The following is a 21,103-nucleotide window of genomic DNA, read 5'->3' on the forward strand; positions in this document are numbered from 1 at the left end:
TCCAACCTTCCAGCTCAGCACTGCCCTCATGACCTGTCCCACCTGTCAATCTTCCTTTCCACCTATCCGCTCCACCCTCCTCTCAGACCTATCACTTTTACCCCCATCTCCACCCACCTATTGCACTCTCAGCTACTTTCCCCCACCCCTCTCTCATTTATCTCTCCACCCTCAAGGCTCCCAGCCGCATTTCTGAAGAAGGGTTCCAGCCCGAAACATTGATTTTCCTGCTTCTCGGATGCTGCTTGACCTGCTGTGCTTTTCCAGTGCACACTCTCAACTCTGATCTCCAGCATCTGCAGACCTTACTGTCTCCTTCAAATTCATGCCACCAGAGCATTACCATGGATGTCTGATCTAGTCACGATATCACTATACCGTTGTCTTTCCCCTGGGTGGGCAGGGAAGTAGTCTGAAGAATATTTGACAAAGCAGTTAAGACTGAGGTGAGAGGAATTCCTTCAGTCAAAGCATGAGCGATATTTGGAGTTCTCACCCAGAGAGCTGTGGAGGCTAAATCATGAAATATCTGCAAAATTGTGATTGACAGATTTACACATTAAAAACATCGGTGGATACGGGGCCACGCAGGGAAAGGTATATGGAGGTATATCATCCATAAGCCAATTGAATAGTGGAATGGGCTCAAAGAGCTGAATGGCATACTCCTGTTCCCAATTTTTTATGGTCTTGTTACATTCTCACATAATTCATAATATCATGGCAAAAAGTCCACTGTGAATTAGAGAATATAATACAATTAATTCCACATTAAGTTTGAAAATTGCAAACCTCAATCACAAACAACAATCTTAAAGTTTAAACAAAGCCTATTGCATAGGCATGAGCAGAGAGCTGGCTAAGGTCGATTGTGCAAACAGTATGGTGATAATAAACTGTGGTATACATTCAAAGTAATAGTACAAAATATTCAACTTAAATATGTTCTGTTGAAACATAAAAATTCAACGAGAAAGATACATCTGGGGTGTATTAAAGTTAAGGGATTATTAAAGAGGCATATAACATAGTAAAGTTTAATGGACAGTCTGAGGATTAAAAATATTAGAAACCAGCAAATGGCTATCAAAATAATGAGAGTAAGCTATCCAGGATTCGTGAAAATACAATGTGTAAAGGGAGAGAGTAGTTGGACTAAACATTGATCCCTGAGAAGCAGAGGGAAGAGAAATTATCATGGGGAATGAACATAATGGCAAAGAGACTAAATAAATATTTTGTGCCTGCCTTCATAATAGAATGCACAAGTTACATACCAGAAATTAAGGGTACTTTATAAGGTAATGGTTCTGAAATGGTTAATGTTGGAGACATTATTAAGCATCCAAACTGAAAGATAGAACAGATTAGAATCTCAGAGGGGACAGACTTATGTCTTATGTCTCCTCATACTCTTTGTAGCAATGTCTAACTTACTAATGTAACCTGTACCTATTGCTATCATGCAATAAGTTACATCTTTTTTAAGACAGGATCTTCTACTCATTAAGGCTCACTAGTAGTTTTCCTTTACCACATAATCCAAGTAGACCTTAGGTGTCCCCACAGAGTCATAGAAGTGGACAGCACATGGATAAAGGATAGTTATAGCAAACTATCCCAACTGTAAGTTGATTGTGGTTGGCAACATAGTAGATACAGAGGATATTTAGGGGCTAATAACTTCAAGGAAATTAAGTTAATTAGCATTAGTAGAGGAAAAATACAGCAGAAACAGAAGAGACTAAAATCAGGTAAACTTTCAGAGTCTAGTGGCCTGCATCCTAGGATTCCACAAGGGATTATTGCAGAGATGGTGGATGCACTGAAAATTCACTAGATTCTGGAATGGACCCAGCAAACTGGAAGTTAGCAAATGCAACATCATTATTCAAGAAGGGGCAACTACAGGCCAGTTAGCTTGATATCAGTTATCAGGAAAGTTTTATTAAGAATATACATAGAAACGCACAGTGTGATTTGTGTGACTTCACAGAAAATTCTGTTTCAAAAATGTGTTATTTTGAGGGTGTAACTGGAAGAACAGAAAGTGGAGTAGTAAACTTGGATTTCTAACAAATGCTTGATAAGGTGGCACATAAAAGGTTAATACACAAGTTATTAGAATGGTGTATTTGCATGTTTAGAGGATTAGTTAATGAACAGAGACAGATAATACAAATAAATGATACATTTTCAAGTTGGCAGGCTGAGCAAAGTCTGCAGATGATTCAAAATCATGTGGAAATGTAAGGTGTGTGAAGGACATAGGCTGCAAAGAGATGTTAAATGAGTGGGCAAAAGGAGATAGGTGGAGTACAATGGGGAGAAATGTGAGGCTATTAAATTAGTCTTAAGAGGCTTGAAGCTTATAACTGCTAATGTTCGGAGAGGCTTCTATATGGAACACAGAGTTAGCATACAGGTACAACGAGCAATTGGGAAAGAAAGTGGTACGCTTGCTTTGTGTGCAAGGAAATTGGAACATAAGCTTAAGATCATTGACACAATTGTGCAAGGCTTTGAAGCTACACTTGGAATCGTGTGCGCGGTTTTGGTCTCTATACATTTATATCGGAGGCAGAAATTTGGAGGTTTAGCAGATTGTTTCATTCTTGAGTATTCTTGTGTTCTAGTTGATTTAATTTTATACCTATCTGAAAAACATGAGTCAATTTTTTAAAAATTATGTAAAACAAGGATATTGCTCTGAAGTGATCAGGCAAGAAGATGGTACAAAAAACGTTTATTAGATAACACTTTTGTAAACATTTGAGGTAAATTAACATTTACATCAATTTGCTCTTACAGATTATAATACATAAGGCACATCTTTAAAGACAGTACTTAAAACAGCTTTGCTGTTTTTGCTCCAAATCATTGAATGCCCTTGACTGCCCAGAAATACTTTGCCTCTGAATGAGAGGATATACTGTATTAGGTAAGTAATAGAATGTTTTCATGGGCAACAAGCAGGCTTTGAAACCTCTAGGCAAATCTTTGGCTGTTAACGAAAAGCATAGTAGAAAGCAACACATTGAATTAAGAAACCTAATTAGTCAACTCAAATTTAGTGTACAAAATATTTTCTCACCTAATATAGTCTTCTGGTGTAGTAAATGTATACTGGACTAATCACCAAATATGCCCCACTGCTATATCCCAATGCTACATGATTTTCTATCGCAAGGTAAATTATTCTGTGGCTAAAGCTGTGTATTTCTCACATTCAGCATAAATTAGGTGTAATACAATAACAAATGTAATAACTTTCATGTGTATACCAGAATTTTTTTTATTGTATGTACTGCCTTTTCTGTGAAGAGCCCCAATTTAGTATTAAGACATTTACTTTGAATTCGATACATATCGGCAGGGCTATTTTCTTAAAATTTGGTATCCAACAATATAAACTTTGGCATCTTATTTTTTGTTTGCTCAAATGTGCAATTTTAGACGTAAACTTTCAGAAACCGTAACACTGTCACAAAGACATCACATACAGTACAAGAAAATAGGTGCAAATAAAGAATGTTAAAAATATTACACCTACAAGCTTATTCCTTCATTTATTTAGTTAATAATGTTAAGGGTTTCATAAATAAAGTAATCCCAAGATAGAAAATTAAATTAATCCTTGAAAATTAAATTAAAGGAAACTTTTGATTCCTTAATTCAAGAAATATGTAATTTTGTTTGTTTATTTCGCCAATTATCTATTGGATTCATCAAAACAAATGCCAATTGTTTAAAACATTATATAAGAAGATCAACTCATTGATAAGAGCAGATTTGTTTGTTTATCTTTTCACTATAACTAAAAACAACGCCACAAGTAAGTCTGTTCTAAGATTTTTTTTGAGTTAGGGTACTTCGGAAAATGGACTACATTTTGACAATAGCTCTTGCATTAAACCATGCAATTAAAGTAATAGCATTGCTCTCTTTTTTTTAAAAAGGAAAAGAGGTTGCTGGTCATAAAATCTGTTTCCAAAGTCAATGTGACTTTGAAGTACAGATGAAACCTAGAATACCTCTAATACATAACAGTTTCTGTATGTCCTTTATTCCTGAAAGTTTTATCAACTTTTACTCAGGTTCTCATCTCCTAAAAAGATGTGATTATGAATGGCCTGTGCAGCCTTGTTTTGCATAATGATTCTTTGAAGATTCTACCATGGCTGTCAAGGGCAATTGACATTTTAACACTTGTTTTCCTGATAATAGCCAAGATTCCTAATCTCGAAAACACATCAAAACTAAGTACCTAAAGCAACAAAATTCAATTCACTGTTTTTCTTTCTTCCAGCAATGAAAAGTAGGTTGCAGCATCATGTCCTAGCCCTGGAATATTAGTAGTATGTTGTCATCTCTCACAATTAAGGCTTATAGCAGTAATTACAGAACTACTGTTTGATCGTTCCAAATTTAACATGGTGTTGGAAAGGTAAATAAACACTTGGGACTTTCAATTTTATTGATGGTTTTTTTAAAAACCATGTTGTGATGGTAAACTTAACCTAAAAACCTTTTTAAAAAGTAAAAAAATTACTTTTGGTTTTATTGCAAACTATAATTTTATATTACTTCTTGGTCATTCTAACCCATCTTCTGCTCTGATGTAGTCAAGTGTGATGGACTCCTAAATTTGTCAGAATAGTACTGTATCTATTAACACACACAAACATACCCTCACACACAAATAAACTGCAATGTATCCCCCTTACTCTATAATTGGTTTGCTTGCTACCTTGCCATGATACTTTTTAGAATACACTTAAATTCATGTTATTTCCATGTACCATATGCTATAAAACATGCATTCATTCCTTGTCTTTTGTCACTATAAGCAGAACAATTTAATATTTTACAACATTGTTGAGCCACGTAGAACACTGGAGATGGATGAAAACCAAGAAGTTAAATATTGCAACTCTTTAGTAGATCTAAGTTGAGTATGTCTCATGAGTGATGAAGCATTCTGCAATTTGGTGTTCGGCTTTAAAGACTTTACGTACTTATTCATTTAAAGAGAACAGATTACAATCAGAGTGCATATTTTTAACTTGAATAAGACATTTAAGGAGTTGTTTATCGAGTTTACTGTAGACATCTTACCTTGCCATAAAATAGTGATTAACGTATTAAAAAGTACAGTTCTTAAGTCAACATGTAGTAGGGGGTTCGGTAAAATGAGCTCTTAGAGGTGAAATTAATGATCATAAATCAATTGGAAGTATACTTTCCTGAATCCGGTTTAACTTCCACATGATGCGAAATCAAGAGCATAGTCATTTTTGGCTGTCTACTTAATTAAGTTAATCAGTAGATTTTCGTTTATGAAAAACATAAAATCGGAACATATCTAAATGTTTAAGCTAACAGGCGTGTAACTTTTAACAAAATCGGCTCTGTGAAAACCACTAACAATATAACTCCGGGAGCGCATCGCAATTACATGCTTCTCAGCATGCATGGTTCTCCCACCTACCCGATTTGATATTAAAATTTTGTACCGATTTAAGAGAGGATGAAGGAGGACGAGTGATGTCTGAAGCGGACGCTAAACCGCCAGATCGTCCGACCTTGCTCGGCCGCTGCTTGCTCTGCTGGCCCGGCTCAACGGTCGTGTGTCAGTAACGGGAGCCTCGTGCATCTCGGCCATTGTGGTCAGGTGACCGTTGCCGCGCGGAACCCCGCCCGCAGACGCGCTCTCCTGATTGGCCGGCACGAGGAGCGCATGCTCCTGACTCCCGTTACCATTGTCGTTGCTGGCGCTGAGATGGCGGTTTTGCTCGGCGGCCATGTTGGCCCAGTTCTGCTCGGCAGCCAATTTGTTGTTGTATGCTATGTACGGCGACCTATCCTCGGGCAACGCCGCCATTTTGAACTCATTCGGCGGGCCTCCGGGGTAGGGATGGGGTCCCTCGGCTGTGTCTGGGAAGTATGGATAGCTGAAGGTGCTTGGGGCAGTTCTTGTGATTGGCGTCAGGGGCTCCGGCTTCTTCTCCAGTTCCGGGGGCTGTCGGTTGGTTACACCCTGTCGCAGCTTCTTCCATCCGAGGTGATAGATTTCCATTAGGTTCAAGAAAAGGGACACGCAAGCCACCACAAGCATAAATAGGATGAAGATAGTCTTCTCTGTTGGCCGTGATATGAAGCAGTCCACGGTGTTGGGGCATGGCCATCTATTGCACCGATACAGTGGACTAAGCTTAAAGCCATACAAGATATACTGACCTACAATAAATCCAATTTCAAACATCGCTTTGAAAATTATATTGAAAACGTAGGTGCGTAGCAAAGCCCCTTGAATTCGGATTTTGCCATGGTCATCTCTAAAAGGAAGCTTCTCCTTTTTACCATTTTTAAGCAGCAGTTCTTTGTCTGCTTCATTCTGGGCTTTTCTAATCTCTTCTTCCCTCTCTTTCCTTTTATCTTCCATCCGCACAATGTGCAGTACATGGCCCAGATATATCAAGGTAGGCGTTGACACGAAGATGATCTGGAGCACCCAGAATCGGATGTGAGAGATGGGAAATGCCTTATCATAGCAGACGTTCTCACAACCAGGCTGCTGGGTATTGCAGGTGAAATCGGATTGCTCATCTCCCCAGACTTCCTCAGCCGCAGCCCCCAGAACTAGGATTCGGAAGATGAAGAGCACAGTCAACCAAACCTTGCCTACCACTGTCGAGTGTTCCTGCGCATTCTCCAAAAGCCTTCCCAGAAAACTCCAGTCACCCATTGTTTCAAATCTCTATCCTGCAAAAACAATCCATAGAACAAAGAGCCATTAGATATTGGAGAATGGGAAGGCTAAACCCTTGGTGGATATTTGGAGTAATGGTTTTGAAAATACGCAATGCCAGTCATTAAGCTTAATTGTGGTTATTAAAAAGCTAATATGGAGTCATAGAGATGTACAACAGGAAACAGACCCTTCGGTCCAACTGGTCCATTAAACCAGATATCCTAACCTAATCTAGTCCCATTTGCCAGCACCTGACACATATCCGTCTAAACCCTTCACATTCATATGCCCAGCCAGATGCCTTTTAAATGTTGTACCAGCCTCCACCACTTCCTCTGGAAGCTCATTCCATACACGCACCACCCTCTGTGTGAAAAAGTTGTTCCATAGGTCACTTTTAAATTTTCCCATCTCACCCTAAACCTCTGCCCTCTAGTTTTGGAGTCGCCCACCCCAGGGAAAAGACCTTTGTTGAAATGGCCATAGATAGTATTATAATTGCGACGACACAATATCGTTCATTTTGAAAATAATCTTTTGACATATTCTTTATCAATTTAAATCGCGCTAATTACATTATTGTACCCCGCATGTTCTTACAAAGTGGGTATTTTTGCCACTTCATTTTCCCATTTAAATGTACAAATTGTTGTGATCTATATCAAATAATTAAAGATGATAAATCTTGTATTTTGCCAATTAAGTCGGAAACCAATCAATTGCTTTAAAATCTGAAACTAAAACTCTACATCTATTTGCAGATTTACAAATCTGTTTGAGTTCTGAAAAGAATGCCGTAATTTGGCGTCAGTCCAAATACCATGCATATTAGTAAACAGAACATTTAGAAATTGAATATGAAACAATGATATTAAGTCATTTATGCGAAAAGCACTTTGAAAAGTATTTGGAAATATGTCTTTTGAGGAAATGGTAATAACTGTATGATATGGAAATCTTAAGAAATCACTGGAAACAGTACCGAAAAGAAACACTGAACCAGTAAAATTGCTTAAATCAAATCAAATTGCCTGCTCTAGTACATAGGACGCTGCTTTTCATATTATCTGCATGATGTGGAAGATGGGGGGCGTGGTGGGGACCAGTTGCGCTTGTCCAAAAATCGTATCAAGAAATCGTCATGATTCTATCGATGATACGATTTGTATCTATTAAAAGGCGGGGCAATAAACCATAGACGCACACAGGGTGGGGGTGGGGTCTTGTGATGCAGTGGTAGTGCCTCTACCTCTGGGCCAGAACGCCTAGGTTCAAGTCCCATCCTATTCCAGAAATATATCGTTACACGTCTGAACAGGTTGATTAAAATATCTGCAGCCTTCAATAAATACATTTCTAGTGATTTCCACAGCACACAGAATAAACATATGTCAGATGAATCTTATCCGTGTTGTGAATAACTGCATAATAAATTCAATAACTTGAATGATAGGTTTGGACTCCTATAAATTGATCAGTACATTCAATTTCGTTTCTTCAACCTTTCCCTTAATATTTTAGGTTGTTGCAACTACCCTAGAAATCACCGCATAAAACAACTAAAGGCACTTCTGTGAAATATTAAGAGATATGCCAGTTGCTGATTTTGATAATGACGGTAAGACTAGCAGTTTCCAGTTTTGAACTATAATAACTAATTTCAGAAACATTAACTTATTGTTTGTGTGTACTAACTGATAAATTATTGACCCGATTTTCCATCAGTACCCATTAGGTTTAATTTTACTTGATCGCATAGCTGTACCGCCAAGTAACGAACATGCCCGATTTCCTTCATCAATTCATTTCAATGTCATTTAGTTATCAATAAATATAATCTCATTGAACATCTTTCAGTTTACATATTCAAACACTGATATATTTCTTATTCCAGGTTGAATATGCCTCGGCCAATCACAACCAGCATTCTTTTAATACAATGGACATTTTTCCAGCCTTGTAAGAATTTGCAAGTTGATGTAGCTGGTTATTTGAAATCGTTGACATATTCATTGCCTTAATTGTTTATCGGTTTTATATCACCAAACGACATTTCTGCAATGCATTGCCTTTTACTTTTCATTCGTATTGTTATCATTTGAATTCATTATTTTGCACTTTGGTTCGTTTTAAAATATTAGTTCTACTTATTTCAATTTAGCGGTGCCCTCTAGGATCTAGGATACAGTTGTGTATCCTAGATGTGAATTGCTGGTTTGAGTCACAGAGAACGTAATTGTCGAAAAGTGTAACTCATAACAGTTAATTGCATTGATGGGTTTATTAACACCAAAATAGCATAATTTCAGACACGTTTGATCGTTCAAAACAGGCACGTAAAATGGTTCGTGCGTATAAATGACTAGCCAAGTCGTTATTAAAGCGAAAACATTTGTGTTATGTACTCAATCTCACCAGACTGAATTTGGCTTGCACCACAAATTAAATTTAAAAAGGCAAATTCGGTATTAGTGATTCAGTCTAAAAGAATATTATGAAGCATATCACGCAGAAATGCATGTGTTACATAAGAACATGATGTTGACGATTACACTGGATATATATTACTAATAATCGAAATGCAGGAGTATCGCCTTTTGAATGTATACGAGTTGTGTTTCAGATCGTATAAAATCTATCAACGTCTTCCCAAACTTTTGACAATCACCTGATGAAGGAGCGTCGCTCCGAAAGCTAGTGTGCTTCCAATTAAACCTGTTGGACTATAACCTGGTATTGTGTGATTTTTAACTAAATCAACCTTGGAATTTACATTGAACATTTAGCATTTTAAAATTTGCTTGAAATAGGCCTCCAACCAGATTTGTGAAAAGTTAATTCTGTTTAGGTTTAATACTGGGCTTATTAGAATATCATTGGCAACCACTAACTACTTTTTAAAAAAAAAATAACCTATTTCTCCGATCAAGCTGTTCAGAGATGTGATTACACACCTCAGAAACAGGTGGGATTGGAAGCCGTGTCTCTCGGTCTAGGGAACACAAAATTTAAGTCGTTTTTAAGTTCAATACCATTACGATTAATTAAAGTATCGGTAATCAATTTACATTGTAATAATTAAAATATAAATCGTTTAACTTGTTCATATCAAAACTAGATAGTCAAGAAGTTTAAATTTTTGTGTTGCATGTACCTCATAACCATCAATTTAAGAATTTGAAATCCTGGCAATTCAGCGGACTGAGATGCAGCTTTCTACAAATGCTTGCGTCAACAGAAAACAAATTGCTGAATAAGGAAAAAATAGCTTATTCAGCTTCACGTGGCATCAACAGGTGCCCTGTACAAAATAGAATCGATTTTACTCGTGTAATATTTCTCACATTATATTTTTGCTTCAGTGTCATTATTGCCATTTCGTGGAGAGTGTCAATAAATTACACAATTTGGTATGAAAAATAAAAGCAAACACTTAATCATTATCCATGGCACTATTGCTTAAATGTAACATCAATGACGCCTTATTTAAGTGGAAAATTCTGATGCCTGTTAAATTAAGAAGAAAATTCAAGAAACTGCTGCGAAAGGAAATAATCAGATTTATAACACTGTGGTTTGCTGTAAATAGTCTCCGTTTTTATAACCATTGTAGTCATCAAGGATTGTAGAACAGTGCTTCTAGAAAAGGTAACTAAATGCAATGAAGATGAAAATCTCTCTGGTCAGTTACGATGTCGATGTTGTTAAAGTGTATTTTGATTCATTGTTGTTAATGACAGTGTCTTCCTCTAAGTTCTGCCGGAAAACTACTTCTGGTGTTTTAACGGTGAAATTAGAGTTAATTCTACAATATTTGGTTTATGGGGATGCTGGGTCCCAGATGTGCCGTTTTAAAGCTGCTTTTGTTTTCCAAAAGTATATTTGAAGTTGCTTGGAAATTAATAGAATAAAAATAACAAACAAGTTTGCGCAGAACCGAATTTAACCTAAAATGTTGCAGCTCATTTCAGTCATACCAACCTTAATCTGAACCATAGGCTTTGAGTTTCAGAATACACTCACCATGAGGGATCATCGGGATCAGCGAGGCCGTTCTTTTCATACACTAATAAACTACTTTACCACTGTTTTACAACCAAACATTTACCAGTTGCTCAACTGTAAATTTCAGTTGAAATCGTATTAAACTAGACACTGAAAATCCTTCCATAAGAAACTTCATCATACCCGTCCAACCACCAGCCACATAAAAAAAGACGTGTGTGAAGACTCTCACCTCGTCAAAATGTTTCATGATACCAAATTGTATCATACTCAAATAGAGATGACAAACCCAGCTAGCTACTAACACATCCGGCTGTCATAGATGCCATATTTTGAATGCACTGGGGACACGAAGCAGACTTGTTCTATGTAACCCTCCCCCTCCCCAGCACTACTGCCAGCTTACCCAACACTTCTGACCGCTGTCAGACAGCCTATTTAAGCACAATCACTTTCTTCACACATTGATTTCCAAGGCAGTCTTGCGAGGAAGAGAAAAGTGATTCAAAGCTCTATTAAACCTGCAGATTGGACCGCGCGAAGTTTCGGCTCTCCCCCAGCCATCGCCGCTGTCACGTTATGAGAGAATGCATGGCTGAAGCTCGCTTGTCACTAGACGGAGGACAACGCCACGCCCCTACCATAAAGACCCAAGCAAAACTCATCACTCTGGAAGAAGGTAGAGTTATAATCTTTGTGGGCTTATCACTCCACTTTAAAACAAATAACCAAACTGAAAAGTTACTTTTCACTGTAAATATTACCGCATTCTTTGTGTTTGTGTAGCCCCGAATTTTGTAGCTCTGAATTCACTTGGTTGCTCACTAAACTTGCAACCCAGTGTGATCATGTTCGTAATTATATGCTTTAAATTTTAAAATATAAGATTGCTAGTCTATGACTCCAGTGGAATGAATACAGGAGGTAATTGTTTTTGAATTGCATCGTTATATAGTATTTATTTTTGTAGTTACTCTGAATTTGATTAACCACAAATGGATACATTCTTCCATTTATAATGTAAATGTTGCCGGTAAAAGAAACGATAAACGTTTAATGTAGTTTAAGACTATTAAGTCATTACTAAATGTGTCATTTGTTAAAAATATCAGCCCATGATTAAATAACAACTTTGTTGATTTAGTAACTGACTCAAAAGTATTAAAATGTTAACAATCAAAAAGATGATTAGAAATGTCATAAGTGTTTAATGTTAAACACATTGCCGCAGCTGTTTCTAAAACTAATTCTTGGCATTGCCACATAACGCTGCGAAGTTCTATTTTCTGATTGACCACATTACACTCTCCATAATTCCCTGATAGGAAATTTGCTTATTTTAATGAAAGCATAGTTCATAAAAAATTAAGCCTCATTAATTATATCTCTAAGCAAGTTATATTCCACTCGTATTATTTCTGTTAAAAGATGCCAAAATGGTACTTTGTGTATTATCTCAAATGTATTGTAAAATAATTTGGATAGAGCAAAATCAGTACAAGAAATAACAAACTATGCTGATTCAGGGCAAAAGTATCTTACATTCTCAACTCAGTTCTGATTTACTACTATCTCAAATCTAATTACAATTTTGAATGCCATTTTTAAACAAATAAGTAAATCTGCATTTTAAAAGTATGAAATAAAATCAACCCAGGATGGAGAAAATAACATATCTTTAAGTATTTACACTCTTAAATGAATCTTAATATTCCATCATTTAATTTTTACATCTATGTTATTTTAATGATCAGCCAGCATCTAGCACCATGTAATACTGCATAAGTTAGTGTATCCAATCATATGACAACCGCACAGTTCCATTAGGTACTCACCATTATAGTGTGTCACCGCGCATGCTCCAATGCGCGAACAAAACAATGTAAGTAGGTAAAACTTTTTCAAAACAATTTTAATGTCAGTTCAGTGTCTGGATCCATGACCTAGTGTGGCATTGAATCATATATATTGAAGATTTCAGCTTTGATCCCTGCTCTGTGCTGAGTAAACTGATCTTCACTGACATTGTGGCGAGGGACTGCAATTGGATTTGATGTTACTTCACTAAGGAGGTCAGATACTGAGTCAGAGATCCTTGATCACTATACAGAAACTCCATTGTGATATCATTTTGTGGAAAGAATAATAAAATATTCACTATTTTCATTCTGTATGGTCAATATTTGGGTGGGGTGCCAGAGAATAGTGCTATTTCATAGCATGTCGATGTGAAACTAATGATATGTTCAGTTCTGTTTCTCAGCTCTACCTGAATTCTTAATTTCATTCACCTTAAATCTGCAATTTGCATTGAAATGCTATTTTAATGTATAAAACTATGGCACTTTTCCCAGCAGCGTGAATAATGTACAGGATGTTGGAATCAGATGAGCATAGCATGTGAATTAGAGAATTTGAACAGCGTTTTTCATTCTTTCATGGGATGTGAATATTGCTGAGTGGGTCAGCATTTATATGCCATCTGTAACTGCCATTTGGAAAGGGATGAGCTGCTTTCTTGGAATACTGCAGCCCATGTGGTATTGGTAACCCATATTGCAGTCAGGGAGAGAATCACAGAACGTTGACCCAGCAGAAATGAAGGAATAGTGATACTATTCCAAGTCAGGTTGGTGTGTATCTCAGAGAGGCATTTGAAGATGGTGGTGTTCCATGTTGTCTTAGGTGGGAGATGTTATTATTAGTTTAGAAGGTGCATTCAAAAAGTCTTGGTGGGTTGCTGCTGTGCTTCTTATTGATGGTACACATTGCTCCTTCTCTACCCAGTAGTGGAAGAAGTAAATGTTAAAGATGTTGGATGAGGTACCAGTCGAGTGGTTGTTCTGCCTAAGAAAGTTTTAAGTTTCTTGAAGATTGTTGAAGATGTACTCACATATGCATAATCCTGTCTTGTTCCTTGTAGTTGTTGGAGTCAAGCAATGAGTGACCTGCTGCAGAATTTCCAGTTTCTGATCTGATCTTGTAACCATAATATTTATATGATGGGTCTAATTAAGTTTCTGGCCAATGGAAGTCCCAGAATGTTGGTAATGGAGGATTCATCAATGGCAAAACTGTTGAATGTTAAGTGAAGAAGTTGGATTCTCTCTGCTGAGTATGGTTATTGTCTGGCACTTGTGTGTTAGAAACTTGTGCACCATCTTATCAACCTAAGCATAAATACTTTCCAGATCTTGCTGAACATGGGCACAAGCTGCTTTGGTAGAGTATAAGAAACATACTGAACCATCAGCAAACCACTTCTGATTTTATAATGGAGGGAAGGTAATTGATTAACCTGTTGAAGATGATTGGACACAAAATATTATCCTGAGGAATTCTAATATTGCAGAACAGGGAAATCTTGGGATGGAGATGACTGGATCAATCAACCACAACCATCTTCCTTTGTGTAAGTATGATCCCAACCATACAGAATTTTCCTCCTGATTCCTATTTACTTCAATTTTGTTTGGTCTTCTTGATGCCACATTTGCTCACATGATACCTTGATATCAAGGGCAGTCACTATCATATCCTTTTTTGAGTTTGTCCATGGCTGTAATGAAGTCTGGGCCAGTGTATCCAAAATGCAGCCAAATTCATTATAGTAAGTACTATCACTTCGCTGATGAAAAAGATTGATGAGTTTGTAAATGCTGGATTGAATTTGTCCTGATTATTTTTAAGGGACAGGATATACCTGGGCAATTTTCCAAAATTGTGGTAGATGCAGTAGTACAGCTTGGCAAGTAAGTGGTTTCTTGAATATTTTAGTTGACATATTATCAGGGTCCATAGCTTTTATTTTATGCAGTTAGAGATAGGAAAAACCAAATTCAGACCTTTCAACAAAGATAGAACTTTAAGTGTGCATGCTGGGATCCTTTAACCAATGCTGATAAATGAAACCAGGTGTACTCCCCAACATAACTTCGTGCTAAGTAAGATATAAGCAGTATATGTTTAGATGAACTGAAATCATGAAACAAAGAAAGTGGAAGTCAATGAGGAATGTGTTGAACCGTTTGTCTGGAGATGATAGAATATGTAGCTTATAGTTGTGGATTAGTTCTTGTGGTATTTGTGGCTAGAAGGATGCTGCACCATTTCTCCTTCCCTGATTATGTGGCTTACTGGGTAGAGTAACAAGAAGATCCTCTTCTCAGTAAAATGTAGTTTATTGCACGATACTAATTAGGTACAACTTACATTAGCTAGATACACATCATTACCAAAACTATGGGGAGACATAGATGATGCATCTATCTTCTTTGAGATCCCCATTTTTCTGCCCATGATTGTATGACATGATCATATTGAATGGAATTTAATGCAGTCTTCAACACTAGCCCTTACAAAGCTAAGGGTCAGTTAGACTCAAAACGTCAGCTCTTTTCTCTCCTTACACATGCTGTCAGACCTGCTGAGATTTTCCAGCATTTTCTCTTTTGTTTACAAAACTATTACCTTATACAAAATTTCTACTTTGAAAGAAGGTTGGTGATGTTACAGAGAAGAGGTAGGTAGTTATTTTTTGTGATGCATAGTGTAAGGAATAAGCTTAAAGTAAATTAGGCCAGTAAGATAATGAGCAGTCTTTTGTCCAAGACAATGGCTGAGAAGGTGGATTGAATCAGCCATATGGGTACGTGGATTAATATGAATAGTGTGCTTAGTTCGCTGAATTTATGACTAACAGAATATTGAATGTCAACACACAGTCTGGCAACAGAGAAACAGTGGAGGGATTGAGAAATGTAGAGCCTGGTCATGGAGAGGTAAGAAGAGAAGTAATTGATAAAAAATCCAAACCACTGAGGAAGCTGGAAATCTGAAACAAAAACAGAAATTGCTGGAAAAACTCAGCAAGTCCAGCAAAATCTGTGGAGAAAGAAACAGAGTCAATGTTTCAGGTCTAGAAACCCTTCTTCAGAACTGACTGTAGCTAGGAAAAGGTTGGTATATATGCTGGTGATGGGATGGGGTTGGGGAGGGGGTAGAAATAAATGATAGGTGGAGCCCAGAGAGAGAGAAAAACAGCTGGGCAGACAAGAGGTTCTTTAAGTATATTAAAGGAAAAAGAATAACTAGAGTGAGAATAAGGCCCTTCAAGGACCAGAGTGGACATGTATGTGTAGAACCACAGGAGATGGGCAAGGTTCTCAATGAATATTTCTCCTCTGTGTTTACCATGGAGACAGACATTAAGACTTGAGAAGTTAGTGGTGATATCTTGGAGAACAGTACATATCATTGTAGAGGAGGCATTGGCTGTATTATAATGAATAAAGGTGGATAAAACTCCTGATCCTGATCAGATATATCCAAGATCACTGCAAGACGCTAGAGAAGAAATTGGGGGCAGGGGTGGACCAGTAAGCTTAACATCTGTGGTGAGTAAGTTATTTGAGAAATTTCTGAGGGATAAGATATGCATGCATTTGGAAAGACAAGGTTTGATTAGGAGTAGTCAGCATGGCTTTGTGAGTGGAAGATCATGCCTTGTTAGAGTTCTTTGGTGAAGTGACCAGGGAGGTTGATAAGGGAAGGGTGGTAGATATAGTCTGTATGGATTTCAGTAAGGCCTTTGATAAGGTTTCACATGAGAGCCTGCTCTGGAAAGTTAGATTGCATGGGATCCAGGGCGAGCTGGCAAATTGGATACAAAATTGGCTTGATGGTAGGAAGCAGAAGATAATCTTGGAAGCATGCCTGTGGGACTGGAGGCCTGTGACTAGTGAAGTGCTTCAGAGGTCGATGCTGGACCCACTGCTGTTTGTTATCTATATCAATGATTTGGATGAGAATGTACAAGGCACAATTTGTAAATTTGCTGATAACATTAAAATAGGTGGTCTCGTGAACAGAGAGGAAGGTCAGAAATTGAAGCAGAACCTTGAACAGCTGGGGAAGAAGGCTGGGAAATGGCAAATGGAGTTTAATATAGATAAGTGTCAGGTCATAGAGTCATAGAGATGTACAGCATGGAAACAGACCCTTCGGTCCAACCCATCCATGCAAACCAGATATCCCAACCCAATCTAGTCCCACCTGCCAGCACCCGGCCCATATCCCTCCAAACCCTCCCTATTTATGTACCCATCTAAATGCCTCTTAAATGTTGCAATTGTATCAGCCTCCACCACATCCTCTGGCAGCTCATTCCATACACGTACCACCCTCTGCATGAAAAAGTTGCCCCTTAGGTCTCTTTTATATCTTTCCCCTCTCACCCTAAATCTATGCCCTCTAGTTCTGGACTCCCCAACCCCAGGAAAAGACCTTGTCTATTTATCCTATCCGTGCCCCTCATAATTTTGTAAACCTCTATAAGGTCACCTCTTAGCCTCCGCGCTCTAGGGAAAACAGCCCCAGTCTGTTCAGCCTCTCCCTGTAGCTCAGATCCTCCAACCCTGGCAACATCCTTGTAAATCTTTCTGAATCCTTTCAAGTTTCACAACATCTTTCCGATAGGAAGGAGACCAGAATTGCATGCAATATTCCAACAGTGGCCTAACCAAAGTCCTGTACAGCTGCAACATGACCTCCCAACTCCTGTACTCAATACTCTGACCAATAAAGGAAAGCATACCAAACGCCTTCTTCACTATCCTATCTACCTGCGACTCCACTTTCAAGGAGCTATGAACCTGCACCCCAAGGTCTCTTTGTTCAGCAACACTCCCTAAGACTTTACCATTAAGTGCATAAGTCTTGCATTTTGAAAAGTCAAATCAAGGCAAGAGTTTCATAATGAATGGTAGGGCCTTAAGGAGTGTAGTGGAACAGAGGGATCTTGGAGTTCAGGTTCACAGTTCTCTGAAAGTGGAGTTAGAGATAGATAGGACAGTGAGAAAGGCTTTTGACACACTAGCCTTTATCAGTCAGGGCATTGAATATAGAAGTTAAGAAGTTATGTTAGTTATACAGGACTTGGAGGCCACACTTGGAGTGTTGTTCAGTTTTGATCACCTGATTATAGGAAGGATGTTATTAAACTGGAAAGAGTGCAGAAGAAATTTTCAAGGATGTTGCCTGAACTGAGTTGCCTGGTCTGAGTGATAGGGAAAGGTTGGACAAGCTAGGACTTTATTTCTTTAGAGCGTAGGAGACTGAGGGGGAATCCTTATAGAGGTGTACAAGGTCATGAGAGGCATGGATAGAGTGAATGCACTCAGTCTTTTTCCCAGGGTTGGGGTATTGAGGACTAGAGGGCATCAGTTTAAGGTTAGAGGGGAAAGATTGAAAGAAAACCTGGGGCAACGTTTTTACACAGAAGGTGGTACTCATATGGATTGAGCTGCCATCGGAAGTGGTTGAGGCGGGTACATTAACAACATTTAAAAGGCATTTGGACAAATACATGGATATTAATGGATTATAAGGATATGGGCCAAGTGCAGAGAATGGGGTTAGCATTGAGGGACACTTTGGTTGGCATGGACCAGTTTGGGCCAAAGCGCCTGCTTCTGTCTGTAGGACTATATGACTCTATGACTCTGTGACAAACGAATGAGTAAAGATCAGACCAGGAGAATCAATAGCTGCTAATGCAGACCATTAGTGGCTGACAATGGGTTGTGTGTGGTAGCAGCCTATGTAATGATAAGAACTGGTATCTGGGGTTTGGAGTAAAGGATAAGGTGCTCAAATCCTAAAATTGTTGAACTCAATATAGAGTCCAGAAGACTGCAGGGTTCCCAAGAGAAAAATGAGAAGTTGTTCTTCCAGCTTGCATTGAGCATCACTGGAGCACTACAGAAAACGCGAGACAGAGAATTTGGTCAGGGAGCACAGTAGTGCATTGAAATAACATGCAACTGGAAGCTCAAAGTCAATTTTGTGCATAGAACATAGGTGCTCTGCAAAACGGTCGGCCAGTCTCCACTTCATCTCCCCAATATACAGTAGACCACATTGTGAGCAAGGAATACAATAGATTACATTGAGTGAAGTGCAGGTCAATCGCTGCTTCACCTGGATGGTGTGTCTGGGGCCTTAGATAGCGAGGAGAGAGGAAGTAAGCAGGCAGTTGTTACACCTTCTTCGATTGCATGGAATGGTGCCTGGGTCTGTGAAGAGATGTTGGGAGTTGTGGAGGAATGGACCAGGGTGTCTAGGTGGGAACAATCTCTGTGGAAGGCTGAGAAGGAAGGGAGGAGAATATATGTCTGGTGGTGGCATCCCACTGGAGATGTCAGAAATGAATCCTTTGGATATGGATGCGGGTGGAATGGCAGATGAGGATGAGGGGATTCCTATTTCTGTGTGGCAGGGAAGAGGGGGAATGAGGGCCAAGTGTGGGAGATGGGTTGGACACAGCTGTGGAGCCTGTCAACCACGACGATAGGAAATCCTTGGCTGAACAAGAGGATGGACATTTTGGAGGCCCCCTTGATGAACTTGCATCATCGGAACAGATTGATACAGAAAGTCTGATCAGGATAAGTAAGAAGTCAAAGCAATCAAAGATGATCAAGGAGCTGAACAAAGAATAAGTGTCAGAAGATAACCATGTGATTGGCTATATCATAGTTTTCAGAAAGATCAAGGATAAAAAGAGATAGCTTAGCATGCTGACACGTCGATTTTCCTGCTCCTTGGATGCTGCCTGACCTGCTGTGCTTTTCCAGCATCACTCTAATCTAGACTTTGGTTTCCAGCATCTGCAGTCCTTGTTTTTACCTATGTGATCAAGGGATGCCAACTGAGTAGAATGGCAATCGATCATGTTATGGAGCCTCACTCTATCCTTTTCCTTGCTGGAGAAAAGTGCTCATAACTCCTGTGAAAGGTTGAAGACAGTGGATCTATGAATCCTGACAGTCACTGAGGTGACAAGAGAGCTGGGTGACCTGGCTAATGGTGTGATTAGGAGGCTTCAACTTGGTGGAAAGGATGCACACTTCGAATATGAGGAGGGAACAGAAGGGCCTCAATTCTTTGTGTGCTTCCATTCAGGTATCTGTACTCTGGAAGAATGAATTACTGCCTTGAACATACAGTCTCAAATTTCTGAGTACCTGGAGAAGTCAGTGATCCCCCTGGTCCAGCAGATCACTCAGTGGCTGCCAGATAAGCATGTAGATTTCCTTGCAATCACTTTGGCCATGAGCTCCTCACAATAGTGGACAGGCAAGGGGGTGGGAGTCAATGCACCTGGACTCTCCTTTAGGTGCCACTGCCTCTCAAGTAGTTAGGAAGGTGCCACTGCATGCTGAGCAAGAGCAGAAGTAGCAGCTGGCCATAACCTGGGGCTCCCCAGGAGTGTACAGGCATTCTTCAGCACGTCTGCCGGTGATCTGATTCCATTCCATGGCATCAGCCACAAAGGACGTAATTGCATCAGTGCAGAAATCCCCTAATATGCTGGGCCCTGTAGATCTCAACATCCAGGTGGACAGTAGTCAAAGTCTTCTCAGGCTATCATAATATGCACCTTAACAGCAGTTGGCAGGACCATACGTTATCAGAGCATTTGGAAGCATTAGAATGAGCACCTAGATGCCCGGGGTGGCACTGATGTTTAAACTTTAAATGTTACTGAGTGTATCATTAAATTGTGTTGATGCATTTGTTCCTTTATCCTTTGTTGAAAATAAATAGATTCTGACTGTAAATGTGAACCCTTGAACCCTCATATGCTTGTTTGTAGGGGTGAAGGTGGAGTCCGGGCTTAGAGAGGCTGAGCAACTGATGCTGTTAAGTTCTAAGTGACTGACTTGTAGGGGCAAGTTGATCTGTTACTGATATGCAGTAGGCGACTCAAGGGCCTCAAGCTTTAACAAAACAGCTGCAATTTGGGTGTACTGGCTTGCCAATGTTGGTGTCCTGTCTCCTTTGCCCTATCTTTCCAATAAGAAAGGAGTAAGTCACTTCCAGGTTCCCTGGATGCAAGGCCTCATCCATCTGTTGCATTAGGTTATGCAAAGCGCAGCAGCCAATTCTGATTCTAGAAACTCTCACTGGGTCATATTGCAACACTCCTCTGGAACACATTGTCTTTTGATTGTTGCCTGAGTTGACCTCTGTCAGGTATTTCTGTCATTTCTCAGCTCCAGTATAAAGGTTCCTCACCAGTGTCAGCCACCATATATTCCCCATCACTGAATATCTATCCTTGAAAGTAAGGGACAGACTCAGACAAGCGTGGGAGCTGGGAGTCCAGCAGCACATACATTTCAGGAGTGCTCCCTTGGAATTTGACACATTTGGAATTTCTGCAGAGTGCACTTTCAATGGTCGCTTAGCAATTGGTTGTTTACATAAAACACCCTCTGCTGACAAAGATTGCAGGCTGCTCTAAAGTCACAAAGTAATTGCACACTATGGCTGTGGAAC

The 21,103-nt window shown here is 39.1% G+C and overlaps 2 protein-coding genes across 8 annotated transcripts in view; one reads left to right on the plus strand and one right to left on the minus strand.

The window, feature by feature from the left end:
* Positions 1-11,320, minus strand: part of gja3 (gap junction protein, alpha 3) — a 44,297-nt gene extending 32,977 nt beyond the window's left edge. For 3 of the 7 annotated variants that reach the window (XR_006311933.1, XM_043691903.1, XM_043691902.1), the window contains exons 1-2: positions 11,166-11,252; positions 5,517-6,765 (exon numbers count right to left, since the gene is read on the minus strand). Coding sequence is in view for 6 of the 7 variants with exons in the window: in XM_043691903.1 (XP_043547838.1) it covers positions 5,564-6,748 (1,185 nt within the window). In the remaining variant the exon portion in view is untranslated. Of the gene's footprint in view, positions 1-2,744; positions 6,766-7,736; positions 7,760-10,777; positions 10,969-10,991; positions 11,074-11,165; positions 11,253-11,280 lie in introns of those variants that run through there. The other 4 variants (XM_043691905.1, XM_043691904.1, XM_043691906.1 and 1 more) reach the window with 4 other exon arrangements.
* Positions 11,321-11,367: 47 nt separating this feature from the next.
* ift88 (intraflagellar transport 88 homolog) overlaps positions 11,368-21,103 on the plus strand; it is a 302,741-nt gene continuing 293,005 nt past the window's right edge. The window contains exon 1 of the mRNA XM_043691899.1: positions 11,368-11,438. The gene's annotated coding sequence lies outside the window, so the exon portion shown is untranslated. The remainder of the gene's footprint in view (positions 11,439-21,103) is intronic.

The sequence above is a fragment of the Chiloscyllium plagiosum genome, chromosome 6 (genome assembly GCF_004010195.1).
Source record: "Chiloscyllium plagiosum isolate BGI_BamShark_2017 chromosome 6, ASM401019v2, whole genome shotgun sequence".
Classification (NCBI taxonomy): Eukaryota; Metazoa; Chordata; class Chondrichthyes; order Orectolobiformes; family Hemiscylliidae; genus Chiloscyllium; species Chiloscyllium plagiosum.